Source organism: Pteropus alecto, unplaced genomic scaffold, assembly GCF_000325575.1.
Source record: "Pteropus alecto unplaced genomic scaffold, ASM32557v1 scaffold113, whole genome shotgun sequence".
NCBI classification, from domain to species: domain Eukaryota; kingdom Metazoa; phylum Chordata; class Mammalia; order Chiroptera; family Pteropodidae; genus Pteropus; species Pteropus alecto.
In genome coordinates, this window is record NW_006433949.1 from 6447965 (window position 1) to 6462897 (window position 14933).

Below are 14933 nucleotides of genomic sequence, written 5' to 3' on the forward strand. Positions count from 1 at the left end.
TGATTTCACTTATATGTGGAATCTATGAAACAAAAAGAACTAATCAAAAACAGATTCACAAATATAGAGGACAGTCTGGGGACAGCCAGAGGGGAGGGGTGTTCGGGGGCTGGGAGAATGGGGTGAAAGGTTAAAGAAGTACAAATCTGTAGTTGATAGATTGTCAAAGGGATGGGGAGCACGGCATAGGGAATGCAGTTAGGCAATTAGAGGAATAGTTGTATAAACTATATAAATGTCTAATCAATGCACTATATACTTGAAACTAATAATAAAATAATATTTAAAAAAACAAAAAACAAAAAAACAGAGTCCGGACCCCAGTACATTCTCATTAGAAACACTTCCTGAAATCACTGTTTGGGGTTGGTCCCTAGACCTGAAGTCTTCCCCCAAGTTAGAGAAGTTCTGAATCTGTGTGAGGGGGGCTCCCACATACCTTCATCTTAAGTATTCTTATTGGTTTCTGTGATCTCTTGTGTAACATTTTTCTTGCTTTCCTCAGTTGAGGACCAATAGAAAAACAGGAGTCAGGTAAAAAACGTCAGCCTGCACAAAGAGCTTGCTACAATATTGCCTCAGAATGAGCCTCTTCACCTTCCTACACAGAGCTGGGCAGGTACAGGCTCCTCTGTAGGAGCAGAACCTACCCTGCTGAGCTCCTTGTGAAGAGTGCACACCAGAAATGCCCTCTGCAGATGCCCAAGAAGAGAAGGGCTCGGAAGACAGGCATGCTCCTCATCTCCTTCGCTCAGCTGTCAGGGGGCCCTCTCCTCTCAAGAGCTTCAGCCAGGGGCAGTCTGTGGTGACAGACCCTACTACACACACAAACCCCCACAGAAGCTGTCCCAAGAGCTGCTGGCTTATATTTTGTGGTCGAATGTCACTTCTCCTACCACAGTGGAAGGTGTGGGGTCCCTCCAGTGGTTTTCTGGGCCTGTGCCCCTTGCACATGCCTGCCTTCTAATTCAGCCCAGCTCTACTTAGGGGAATGGCTCTGTGGTCTCCGTATGTGGATCTAAGTTTTGCCTGGACACCATTTCCTTGTTGCTAACTTTCTCACAGGTGGGTGTCACCTGTCCATAGCCACACCCTTCTCCCACTTCCTCCCAAAGAAGCCTGGTTTCCTTTCTTAGTCCCCTGCTTCTTTTGGCAGTGCCACTATCCTTCTAGACTCAAGCAGGAAACCGCTGCTTTCAAGCTCCACTTGTTGCCACTGTCTAGCCTTTAGCAAGTCTCACAACTGTGGTAGACCAGGCCCTTATCACCTATATTTGGCTTAGGGAATAGCCACTTACTAGGTCCTCAGACCCTCCCCACCATTGGAAAGAATTTTCCTGAACTACCATTTATCTTAAAGTGCCCCGATGCAAGGAGTTTCAGTCTTCCCTATTTAACCTGCAATCGCCTCTGCCCACTGGCTCCATCAGCCCTCCCCTTTCAGCCTATCTCTTTCTGTGTTTGTCCTCTGCTCACCTCAAGCCTCTGGTATTTCCCCGCTTCTCTGCCAGGCCAGATCATCCTCTAGGTGTATACGCATCTACTTTCTCTGCTGAGCCTCCCCTCCAGCCCTTGTTCTTTTGTGTCTCTGATCCACCTCTACTCATGATTTTTTTCCAGACTTGCTTTAGCCATGGTACATTTTCATTAGATAAAAGGAATTTGAAATGTGTTGATAAATGCAGCGATGGGTCCCCTTGTTCACTCACTGTCCTTCCTACAGATTCTCCAAAGATTCTTATGGTCCCAGCATAACCTTGAAAAATTCAGGCCTTCACCACAATTGACTATCTTATGTGTCTGACATTCAGTTATGAGATTCTGCCTACTAACTGATTCGTGTTAGCATGAGCTGTGTCCAGGAGAAGAGTCGCAGAGCAGCAGGGACAGCAGATCCCAGTGAGAGCCCCCCTAGTCTCCTGAGTGTTGGCACTGAGGCCCAGAGTGGGGAAAAGTGACTCGGCCAACATGCTGGAACTATATGTTTCTCTGGTCTCCTGGCTTTGGTTCTTTCTGTTGCACTTGGTGGTGGGAGCAGGTTGGTAAATAAGATAAGCACCCCTAACCAAGAGGTTGTCTTGTTTGAATGTAACTTTAATATTAGTCTTACCAAGCATTGACGTAAGGCTCTGCTCACCACTGTGCTTGGTCAGTATCATTTGCCATCAAGAACATTTACTTGGATTAATATAAAACCTCTTTTCTAGTTGCACATAATCGAAGTCGGACAGCCTGCTGCAGGAAACCAACCTTTTGTAAAGAAAGCTGTGGATGTATTTTTCCCTTCAGAGGCACAGACTGATTTCCCAGTAGCTATTCAGGTATGAATGTACACATGCTGCTCTCTAAGTGGGTTGGAATGAATCACAGACAGCTGATGGTGGCCTCTTATGCCTCAGAAGGTGCCACAGCAGATATAGTAGAACACAGAGAAGATGATGTTGAGGCTTATCTTCTAGCTCAGTGCTGCCATAACATTCTCTATTGATGAGCACTCTTTTCTGTGAGCAGGACTTTTTCCAACTCGCATACCAGAGCTCCAAGCCTTCTTTTTATTATAAAAGATTAGATGTTCACTGTAGTACAAAAATATATAAAACAATCCTCTGTAGCAGAACCAATTGGTTGTAAAGTGCGTCATGGTCTTATTACCTGTTATATGAAAAATTTCTGAGCAAAATGGGGATCATATTATATAAGATAATGTAATCTCTCCTTTTTACTCCTTTGCTCAGTAAGTACATTGTAGGCATTTCCACAAGTTATTACATTCTTTGTGAATATTGTGGGAAGTAAACCGTTGTTTTTGGGGATGTACCATAATTGTGGGATGGTTGAGCTATTTCCTTTTTTTATGCTCTCAAATATTTGATGATATTTACAATAATTTCAAGTTAGATTTCTAGAAATAGTTTCATGATCAAAGAATGTAAATTTTTTTCCAAAGTGAAATTGGCTTTTTTCTGTATCATAAAAATATATGTTGTCGATAAATTATCAATAATATCAACACATATAACAACAGAGTTATCAACCAAAATCCTACCACTGCTGATAATTGTGACCACCTCTTTGGAAGTATCTTTGCATGTGTGCATTGATGCAGATATGTACAAATAGACTCTTATAAAATGGCTTTATATTGGCCTTGCACTTTACAACTTTCTCTTGCTATTGTAGACCATTCTATGCCAGTAAAATACATATATATATTTTAACATCTGTGCCATGTGTTCTGTAGATGTGTCATAACTCATTTAGACAGTCCCTTGTCAATGGGTCTTTATGTTTACAGTAAACATTTACAGGAACATTGTTGTCCATTCATCTTTGTGTATTAATCTGAAAGTCTAAGGATAAACTGTTGGATCAGGGTCACAGGCATATACATGTCACTGACTCTCATAACCATCCTGTCCAGTCACACTCCTGCCAGCACCACCCCTGATAGCTGGACAGTGTCCGATGGTGTTCACATTCTTTCTGTTGAAGTGGAATGGGTTTACCAGTCACACATATGCTTCTTGTTGATTGCCTCTTCCTGATTTTGGTATTTTTCCTGTCTAGGTTTTATCTTATTTGTAAGAACCCTTTGTAGTTTTAGAATATTAAGTGCCTGATATGTTTCAAATATTTTTTCCCAGTAATAACAAAAGTTCATTGGTGGTGTGTTCCACCTTGTAGAAGTTTTGCATTTTTATATGGCTTTATATCATATTTTGAAAAGAATTCTATACCCCAAGGTGATCAAAATATTCACTCATATTTTTTTCAATGGCTTAGTTTTATTTTATACTTAAAAATCTTTGATCCATCTGGGATTTACTTTGATCTAAAGAATAAAATACTGATCTTATTCTTTACCTTCATTCCTCATCCCCAGATAGCCAGCTGGTTATATCAATATTGTATACTGATTAAAGTCTGTTTTCCACTGATATGAAATATTTATTCATATTAAATTCTTATATATGTTTGATTCTGTTTCAGGGTTCTCAATTAAGTTCCATTTGTCTCTGTCTTCCTATGCTAATGCCACATTTTATTTCTTAGTACCACACATTTTTAATTACTATAAGTTTTATAACCTAATTGGGTAAATTCATCTGTCTTTCTCCCACCCCATCAAGATTTCCTGTGTGTTAAATATTTTTCTGTAAGAGTTCATGGCATTTGGCAAAGGTCAGGTTAATAAGTGGTGTCGGAGGGCAAGCTGGAATGTGAACACAATGTTTAAGGTCTTTACCCAGACTTTTCCCTTGTTTTATAAACTTGCAGCTTGCTTAACGGGATTTGGTAAGAAACTGGGGAAAGGATAGCTCTACTGAAAGACATATGGAATAGCCTGCCTTTTGGGACCTTTATTTGAGATTGGCTGGGCAAAATATTGTCTTTAAAATTAGTTCTCAGTGAGATAGGACTAGAATCACTTTGGTCTCCATCTATCAGGAGCTCATTGTTCATTTGTGAACTCTTTTGCTCTATTTGGTTTCTCCTTTTTCACCTGTTGCTTTCTTTCTTTTTCCAGATTGGAACTAAACATGGTGTTATTTATTTGATTACAAAATATGGCTATCTTCATATGTATGACCTAGAGTCTGGCGTGTGCATCTACATGAACCGTATTAGTGCCGACACAATCTTTGTAACTGCTCCGCATGAACCTACCTCGGGAATTATTAGTGTCAACAAAAAGGGACAGGTATGTAACTTTTCATCTCCTAGCTTCTCCATTCCCAGGGTACTACGGAGGAAAAGCTTAATTTTTCCTCCTTGTCCAGGAAAACGGTCAGGTATTGTTAAGCTTGCACCTCTGTCTCCCTTCTTCATATCATCTCACCTCTCAAACACATGATTGAGTCTGAGAAGAAAACAGCTCCCTCCCTACATGAAGCTGCTACCAGTGGACCAGCGGTTCTAATACACTCTACTGACATCTTCAGGACATGCACACGTTTACTAGGGAGAGTTGAAAAGCCGATACTCTGCTACCTGTTACCTTTCTCAACCGAAGTTAAAAAGACAGTTAAAACAAGAAAATCAGTACTTAAAAAAAATAAGGTTGAGAAGAAACATTGTCGGTTCTACCCAAATGGGTTATTTTGGCTCAGTTGTCATCCCGAACACATCACTGGTCCATGTCCATGCAACTTTATATTGCTTTCACTCACTACGTTTATAATCTTTTAAATAACTGTAGAATCTCATGCTGTAGCAGCAGTACCGTGGTGTTCTACTGTGTTACCATTAGGCATATGGCCCCTGTGCATGCTGTCACTATTAGGGCCAACATTATTGGCAACTCAGCATGAGCCTTAGAACTTTGCTGATATTCCAGTGTCTATGAGCAGAATATGGCAGTGCTTGTATATGGAGCACTTTTTTAGGCTGAACCAATCTCACCTGTTGGGCCCTTATAGGTGCTGTCAGTTTGTGTTGAGGAAGATAATATTGTGAATTATGCAACCAATGTGCTTCAGAATCCAGACCTTGGTCTGCGTTTGGCCATTCGTAGTAACCTGGCTGGGGCAGAGGAGTTATTTGTGAGAAAATTTAGTACCCTGTTTGCACAGGGGAACTATGCCGAAGCCGCCAAAGTAGCAGCATCTACACCAAAGGTAATGATATTTGAACACTGTGTGCCGTTCTGAGAGTGGATTAAATCATAAAGGCATTCCACTGCTGATGTTGGAGAATCTTAGTGTTTGATTAGTAGTTTTTAGCTTTAAATTTTTGTACCAATGGCATAACAATATTGGAAGCAAATAAAAAGCGGAGTTTTGCTGCAGTGACATACTCTTCTAGCTCTCGTCTATGTGCATACATATTTCTCCCCCAACTCCTTAGCTTAGCAAATGTAGAACTATATAATAGTCGAGTGGTTGTACCCTATTTCATTTAGCATTTAGTCATTTTCCTACTCTGAACTTTGTCCACTCTTCCAGAGCATAAAAGTACTGCTTAGGGTATTTTATTTGATCTTTTTCATTAGCACAAATTGTCCTGGGACCAGATCTGCTTCTGAGTAGGTAAAGTATTTTGAATTAGAAAGTAATGATGCTAGAACTTCACTGCTAGAAGACCAAATTAGAAGCCTGCTTCTCACTGCAGCGAGCTAGGGAGAAGGAAGGCCTTAAGTAGAAGTGGCGTGTGAGTCCAAGACCCACTGTGCTTGTGGTTATTGCTGAAGGCAGAAGCCATTGCCTTGATGGAAGACTTTTTGTCCCTGACAGTTTAGTATAGAATTTCTATTTGCAGATTTTTTTTTTTCATATTAGCAAGTTAAGTGAAGGGATGACCTGTGATTATAGCACAACGACCTGCATTTCCATTTATCGATAGGGAATCCTGCGTACCAGCGACACAGTTCGGAAGTTCCAGAGTATTCCCGCCCAGCCTGGGCAGGCTTCTCCTTTGCTCCAGTACTTTGGAATCCTGCTTGATCAGGGTCAGCTCAATAAACTGGAATCCTTAGAACTTTGCCGTCCAGTTCTTCAGCAAGGGCGCAAGCAACTCTTAGAAAAGTGGCTGAAAGAAGATAAGGTACAAACACCAGTGAAATCATTACCCCCAGCACTATTTGAAACTGGGTCACAGGCTCACTGCTCCTCTGATCCTAATCTCACCTTGTCCCTTTGGCACATCACAGCTGGAATGTTCAGAAGAACTTGGAGATTTGATTAAAACTGCTGACCCCACACTCGCTCTAAGTGTGTACCTTCGGGCAAATGTGCCGAGCAAAGTTATCCAGTGTTTTGCAGAAACAGGCCAGTTTCAGAAAATTGTGCTCTATGCAAAAAAGGTAATGCATGTTTAATCATTAGCATTTCACAGATAATTCATTTGTGGTCAGGTGGTTAATGATTCTGAAGATTATAAAATACCCTTCTGTGTAAGTGCTCTGGTGTGAGAGAGTTGTCAGTGTTGCTATAAGCATCTCATTCATTGATAATGGTCATATTTTATTCTCTTCAATTATTTATTTTTTTGTTTTATGTTTCTATCTACTTTCCAGTCAGGGGCTTTCCTGTAATTTCATCTTATCTTTTATTCCCTTCTTCTCCATTCCCCCCAGCATCCTCTGTGTGTTAATTTGCTGTTTTGGTGGGCATCCAGACCTTATCCCTGTGGCTCACTAGTCACTGTGCTGAGTTTTGATCAGAGCTTGCACACTGGTTGGGCAGCTTCTTTGTGGTCCAGGCCATTTGTTTAGTTGATTGTGCGTCAGTATACATGGGATTGGCACATTGAATTGGGTGTTGGGTTTGGCAGAGGGCTGGCACCTACACATGCTAATATTGTTCCTCATTTCTTTGTAAACTCAAGTTCAGAACAAAGGATGGGAAACATTTTTTTATTAAGTTTATTGGGGTAACATTGGTTAATACAATTATATAATTTTCAGGTGTATATTATAATTTGTCATCTGTATATTCTATTGTTCTACCACCCAAAGTCCTGTTTCCTTCAGCTACCATATATTTGATCCCCTTTACCCACTTCACCCTACCCCTATGCCCCTATATTTGACCCTCTTTAACCGTCTACCTACCCCCTCCTCGCCCACCCCTTACCCTCGGGTAACCATTAACATTTTCTTTTTTAGCACTGAAAGTTTCGTTTCTTTTCCTGATGGGTGTTCCCTTGCTTCTAGGTTGGCTATGCCCCAGACTGGATCTTTCTGCTGAGGAGTGTGATGAGGGTCAGTCCAGACCAGGGCCTACAGTTTTCTCAAATGCTAGTGCAGGATGAGGAGCCGTTGGCCAGCATTGACCAGGTGAGCACAGGTATTTGGGACAGTTTTTTGTGGCTTTGTATAACCATCAAATAGATTTCTTTTCATTCGTTTTTGTTATCAGTGTCTCTATTTTTTTCTTCATTTGCTATTAATCTTCCAGTTTAAAAAAATCTGATGTGCTAGGGGTACTTGTCTTCTAATCTTTTATTATTTGAATACTGTTGTGAAGGATTTTAGAGGATTTTTGTGTCGAGTTGTAAGGGTCTTATTTCTTTGTGTGGTGATTGGTGGTAGGATGTGAGGATGTCATTTTAGAATGGTAGCCACCCCCACCCCTCACCCCCAGTCACCACTTTATTATTCCTTTCTGGCAAAGGGCCTGAACTCTGCCTGAGTACCTGGTCATGGTGAATGATCTCAAGTCTGTAGACTTTCATCTTGTGGATATCTGACTATCCTGGAGTTAGGTAAACATGAAACTATTAATTTAATAGGAAGTATTTAGTACTTAGATAAAAACATATGACAAGTCACTGGTAAACTTTAAGCAAAGGGCTTTGGGTAATACAGAGGTATGTAACAGAGCAAGGCAAGAAAACCAGTAACCTGTAGAGAAATAATAAGTACAGTTATATTGGTTTTATATATTTTAGAATTTGCATATATTTTGGAGATCGTGATTAAGATCATGATCATGAAAAGATTTTGAGCCAGATTTACACAAATCTCAATGGGGAGAGGCTCCAGTTTATATCTGTACTATTTTCATATTTTTAAAGTATTTTAATATAAACTTTTCTCATGCACTATAAATATGGAAACAATTATACAATCAATAATAATAATAATTCATTACCTGTATTTCACCTCTTATTAAGGTTTATTAATTATTTAACACCTATTTAACTTTAATGATTAGTGTCTTAGTCAATATTTGCATTTTCTCAGTTGTGCCTGGTTAGAAATCAGATACTGACTTCCTCTAGGATTCAAGTAATAGATTGTTAAGATCACCTGAATCACTTCAGAGGATTTTGGGGATTCAGTTTTAGTATATGTGCTGCTGAAGTGAGCACTGATTCTGGGGATTCAGATGTTATAAAAGTACTTCCTTTAATCTACTTAAGTAAAATGCCCTATTGGTGACGTAGGTGATGTAATTTTACAGAATTACCCACTAACAAATAATGGCCATGAATTACATGAATTTTCATGACATAAGAAAATGTAAATGAAGGTACTAATTATTCAATTTCTAAATAAGATTCAATTTCAGGAACTATTTCAACAGGAAAATAAAAGTTTCCTTTGGGTAAAGATGTGGCTTGTGATCTGTTTCAGATTGTAGATGTTTTCATGGAAAACAGTTTAATTCAGCAGTGTACTTCCTTCTTGTTGGATGCCTTGAAAAATAATCGCCCAGCTGAGGGGCACCTCCAGACTCGCCTGTTGGAGATGAACTTGATTCATGCACCCCAGGCAAGTGACATCAAGGCTGAAACCAAGAGACAGAGCACCTGTTTGTGTGGGACTCACGGCCCTAAAAGCAGTCGCTTTGGGCTGGGCTGTTCTCACATCAGAGGTTTATCTCTGCCTCAGTGGACATTCTCCAGGACTTTCCTGCAAGGGATTTCCAGAATCCATGGTGCAAGACTTTTCATAGAAATAGTTACAATCAGAGCATCATTTCTTTTCCTTTTTTTTTTTTGAATAGTGGTAAAATTATACAAAACAAAATTTGCCATTTTAACCATATTTAAGTGTGCAATTCAGTGGCATTAAATACATTTACAATATTGCGCAACCATTACCCCTATATATTTTCAGAACTTTTTGTCATCCTAAACAAAAATTCTGTACCCATTAAGCAATCACTCCCTATCCCCTCCCCCAACTCCGGTAACTTGTAATCTGTTTTCTGTCTTTATGAATTTGCCTGTTCTAGACACTTAATATAAGTAGAATCACAATATATGTCCTTTTGTGTCTGGCTTTTTTCATTTAGTGTATTATTTTCAAGCTTGATCCATGTTGTATCATGTATCAGAATTTCTTTCCGTTTTATGGCTGAATAATAATAGTCCGTACTATGTGTATGCCACATTTTGTTTATCCATTCATCTAGTTGGTGACAGTTGGGTTTTTTTCTACCTTTTGGCTATTGCGAATAGTGCTGCTATGAACATTGGTGTACAAGTATCTGTTTGAATCCCTGTTTTTAATTCTTTTGAGCATACACCCAGAGGTGGAATTGCTGAATCATACGATATATCTGTGTGCAGATTATGAAGGTGCCACCATATGTTTTCCAAGCTACTGTACCATTTTGCATTCCCAGTAGTACTGTATGAGAGTTCCAGTTTCTCTGGGCGAAGCGGAGCAAGCCAGCATGAGACTTCATCACACTAACTAGAACAGTACATAATTTGGAAGTTATGAATTGTTTACTTCTGGAATTTTTTTTTTGCTACTTTAGGACTACCGTTGAGCAGGTAACCACAGTCTGAAGCCACAGAAAGCGAAACTGCTTTCTGTGGGGGTCTACGGTACTTGGTTGGTGTTCTATATCCTGGAAGCAATGGAAAAGAGTGTGAAAGCACCAAGGCATGCATCTCATCTAGACTAGCTACTGGTTAGATATCAAAGGTTGGCTCACTCACCAGAGCAGCAAGGTTGCTGTGTTGATTCACCCATTCTTAGCCCAGAGTTTCCTTGTTTAAACAATGTTAAGTCTCATTAGCCTTCTTTCCAGGAATGTTTATTTTTCAAATGCAACCCCCTACTCCTCATTCTGCCTTTAACCAGAGAAGTCTAGCAGACATGAATGGAGTTTGTTCTTTCAGGTCTAATTCTGTTACTAGTCTGAGCATTGAGCTTATTAAAGAAGAGGCGTTGGTAGGCTCAAGCCCTCACATTGACCGTGCCATAGAAAAATACAAAAGTGATGGCTGAAAAGCCAGAGTGACAGCCTAGACTGATCCAGTGACAGCACTATAGGACAGAGCCTCAGCCTTTTGCACATGCCTGACTCTGCACCGTAGGAAGACAGAGCCTTGTGTGAAAAGCCTCAGGTGACTTAGAAGGATGGCCAGAGATATGCTTGGGACTGAAAGCAACTTCCACTGCTTTGGAAGCGCAGATGTGAGCAAGGGGCCTAGACACAGGGAAGCACCCGTGAGCACTGTTCTGGAGCTGTGCCCTGAGGTTCACAGTTAAACAACTGCTCTTAAAAGTTATTACTAAAGTTTAGGCTTTCTTACTGAACTCACTGTTTTCACAGGTTGCAGATGCCATGCTTGGAAATCAGATGTTTACTCATTATGATCGGGCCCACATTGCCCAGCTCTGTGAAAAGGCAGGGCTCCTACAGCGAGCACTAGAGCACTACACTGACCTCTATGATATCAAGAGAGCTGTGGTCCACACTCATCTCCTCAATCCCGAGGTATGGAGTACCCCTGGGGCGCTCCCATTGTGGGTGGTGTCCACCTGATCAGTGGGGTCATGTGCTCCCAAATCTCCAATGTTGGCATTATGGGACTGTGTCTTCCCTATGGGTGAGCCTCATCACTGCCATGAGCAGTGCTCATTCTGCCTACCCACAGACCCCACATGCTTAGCCACACGGCTGGGCTTGTATTGCCTTTCTTTCTGTTGCCTGCTTTGACTTAGTCTAATTGAGAGAACCTCTTACAGCTCTAGCAGGGTTGTCTGAAACTGCTAGCAAAAGCTAAATAGCTTTTGCATTCCAGTTAATAAAATAGATTTAGCATCAACGATGGAGCGTCGCAGGGTTTGTGACAGCTCATTGAATAAATGAGGTAAGTGTCTTACCCCAAATTTATTCCTGGCTCTCATTTTTTACCATGAAGGATAGTTGTTTTTCACTCCTTTTAAGTGGAAATTCTTTATATATTTGACACTCAAAGGGGAAAATTAATCCAGTTTTTTTTTTGCCGGTGTTGGCAGCATCTAAGACGGTGCAAAGTTGTGGACAAACTCTTCCTTGCTTCCCAGTGGCTCATCAGCTTCTTTGGCTCCCTGTCAGTGGAGGATTCTGTGGCGTGTCTGCATGCTCTTCTGTCTGCCGACATCAGACAAAACCTGCAGTTGTGTGTGCAGGTGGCCTCCAAGTACCACGAGCAGCTGGGCACGTCATCCCTGGTGGAGCTCTTCGAATCCTTCAAGAGTTACGAAGGTAACGTGTAGCCTCTGGCCGACCACACCTCCAGCTCCTGTTATTTTCTGCCTGTCCAACCTAAAAATCTTCCTGAAAAGCTAGCAGGATGCGCACTCACTGCCGGGTGTTGGTTAGTAGCAGAAGATTCCTGTTATCTCATGAGCCTTTTTGGTGTTTGCAAAGAAAGAAATTGACTGGCATTGGTGTGGGGAGACTTAGAATCCCCCTGTGTCCCTGGAGTCTCTCTGGAACTAATTGTTTCTGTGTCGCACAATCTGCCACAGCTCAGGAATGCACTGCCCTGAGAGGGCGGGGCTTGCCTTGAGTGAGAACTAAATGGAGGCTCCTGGCCATGTTGGTTGCTGGGCCTACAGACCTGCCCTAGTTGGCTTCCTTTGCCCCCTTCTGGGCATCAGACTGAGAAAGCATGCTTGTTAAGGGATGGCTTTCTCAAGTGAGGTTCTGTTGGGGACAGGACAGGTTGTCTAGCCTGCCCAGAACAGAGACTGAGCATTTGTCCAGTGTGTCATCAAGCCACTGCTGTGTGCTTAGTGAGGCTGAGATATTGGAGGAGTGAAGGCAAGACTTGCCCCCACTTGAGCTGGCTTTCTTGTAAGAAGATGCCATTGCAGTAAAGGCCGCAGCAGCAGTCAGGGGACACTGGGCTGGGATAGGCCATAGGATAGCGTTAGTGGGAACCATCACCTTAGGGCTACCAGTTCCACCAAAGACCTCCTCAGGGAGAGTGGTCACTGGTGTATCGTGTCCTACTGTTGTTACAGTACCTCCTGGCTGACGCCTGTAATAGTCAGGAAATAATCAGCCTCTGATGAATAACTGTGCTCTATGACTCACCTTGGAGCCCAGTCTGTAGTGGCTCCCATGTGTCAGGTAGCAAACTTTTCATTTGGAGTCTCCTATTTTAAGCTATTGCTTTTTTCTCTGTTCCTGGCATGTCTGTTTTGAGCAGCAATCATAGGCCCCTCTTAGGTTACCACAATTTGAATTATTCTTAAAGATGACTGTCTGAGGTATACCTGGGCCCCCCACGAAGGTTCCACATACACACATAGCCAGTATTTTACATCAAAACATTTCAGCTATACCTCCCAAATTCAGTGGAAATCTGATGAGCTATTTTTGAGAGATGCCAAAGCAGGCAAACTTTACATGTATAATAAATTCTGAGTAGGCTGTGGGTACTAGAAAATGGAGCAAAATCACAGTGAGCTGGGCCATCAAGGGCAAATGGGCTACACCTGTGGAGAATGCAGGTCGCTATTAGGAGGGCACAAAATGGAACAGTCTCTCTTCATAGGCCTCTTCTACTTCCTGAGCTCAATTGTGAACTTCAGCCAAGATCCAGATGTGCACTTGAAATATATTCAGGCTGCCTGTAAGACAGGGCAGATCAAGGAGGTAGAGAGGATATGCCGAGAGAGTAACTGCTACAACCCAGAGCGGGTGAAGAACTTCCTGAAGGTGAGTGTGTCCAGGCATCATCTCCTTCTTTGAGCAAACCAGCAGCAATACTGCCCTGAGAATTGGAAAGCTGGGTTCTCGCCAATGTTCCCTGGGTCCCCGCCAATGTTCCCTGGGTCCCCAGTGGCAGAGCTCTACTTTATGGTCTAAGTTCTAGCAGGAATTTACTGTTGATCTAACGACTCCTTTGTGAAAAGAAGCTTGAAGCTATGCTTTTAATTATCTGACATGTGAGTAGAGGGAGTTTTATTGTTGCATTGTATTTTAACAACACTCCACTGTGCCCCTGTTAATTAGGCTGGGCAAGGCTGCAGAAACAAACAAACCACTCAGTGCTAAAAACAGAAACACACAAACCACTCGGTGCTAGTGGCATAAAAACAAGCATATTTCTTTGTCTTGCACAGTCCTGGTGGATGTAGAGGTCAGGGGTGTGGCTTTCTTTCCCACCATCTTTCAAGGACTAAGCTGATGGCTGCTTTGCCATTTTCAACACATCACCCTGAATATTGCCTTCCTGGTCAAGTGCAAGAAAGAGTACAGAGGAGCTGGCATGGGTAGTTTCTATGGGTGAGATTAGAAGTGGCACTCAGTACTTTAGTTCACTTTCCATTGGAGGAAACTAGGTCACGTGGCCACACCCCAAACTACAGGGGTACAGAAAACCTTAGAAATATCCTCTAGCTATGGCCAAACAAGGGAGACATGATTGTGGTGGACTATGCATAGAAAACCCCTGCACTGACAGGTGATGTTGCATGGAGGACAGCTGCTTGTCTGAAAGGGTACTATTTACCAGGGAGTGTTCTTGGCAGCCCACTCTTCTGCCTGGTCTCGGTCAGATTTATGCATAATGAGCTGCTTGTCTTAACCCAAAAGATGTTTGGTTTTGGACCAGTTTGGAATGTTACTGCCAAATTTAGCAGAGTTCTTTTTCTCTTTAATCAAATAGTATTATCTTTTCCCCTACTTGTTTCCCAAAGCATACACTGTATCTCCAAAAGCAAACACCTTAAAATGACATCATATGTAGAACAAAGTCTCATCATGAGTCTCCTGTGGGGCCTTCCAGCAGAAGCAGTGCCATCCCTGTGCTGAGGCCTTCACTGCCTGGCTTGTTCTGTGCTTTCCAACACACAGGAGGCCAAGCTCACCGACCAGCTTCCCCTTATCATCGTGTGTGATCGGTTTGACTTTGTCCATGACCTTGTCTTGTACTTGTACCGCAACAACCTGCAGAAGTACATCGAGATTTACGTCCAGAAGGTACTACTGGGACTGTTGCTTCCGGTTCCTAGTTGACACCTGGCTGCCTTTGTGCTTTGGTCTGTGGTAATAGTCTACACCCAAGAGGCTGCCTCTGACCCCTGAACATGTCTGAGACTGTCACTTTGAAGCGTGATGTCTTAGCTCTGCTGCCATCACAGAATACCACAGACTGGGTGGCTTACCAGCATATATTTATTTCTCACAATTTGGAGACTGGAAATCCAGGATCAAAGTGCCATCCTATCACCTTGGGTTGGTTTCTCC

At 42.1% G+C, this 14933-nt stretch overlaps 1 protein-coding gene across 1 annotated transcript in view; it reads left to right on the forward strand.

Moving 5' to 3' along the window:
* Positions 1-14933, forward strand: part of CLTCL1 (clathrin heavy chain like 1) — an 85457-nt gene that overhangs the window by 35283 nt on the left and 35241 nt on the right. The window contains exons 5-15 of the mRNA XM_015586793.2: positions 2208-2321; positions 4529-4702; positions 5421-5618; positions 6343-6543; positions 6650-6802; positions 7655-7777; positions 9080-9217; positions 11019-11183; positions 11756-11936; positions 13237-13400; positions 14541-14666. Coding sequence (XP_015442279.1) covers positions 2208-2321; positions 4529-4702; positions 5421-5618; positions 6343-6543; positions 6650-6802; positions 7655-7777; positions 9080-9217; positions 11019-11183; positions 11756-11936; positions 13237-13400; positions 14541-14666 — 1737 coding nt within the window. The remainder of the gene's footprint in view (positions 1-2207; positions 2322-4528; positions 4703-5420; positions 5619-6342; positions 6544-6649; positions 6803-7654; positions 7778-9079; positions 9218-11018; positions 11184-11755; positions 11937-13236; positions 13401-14540; positions 14667-14933) is intronic.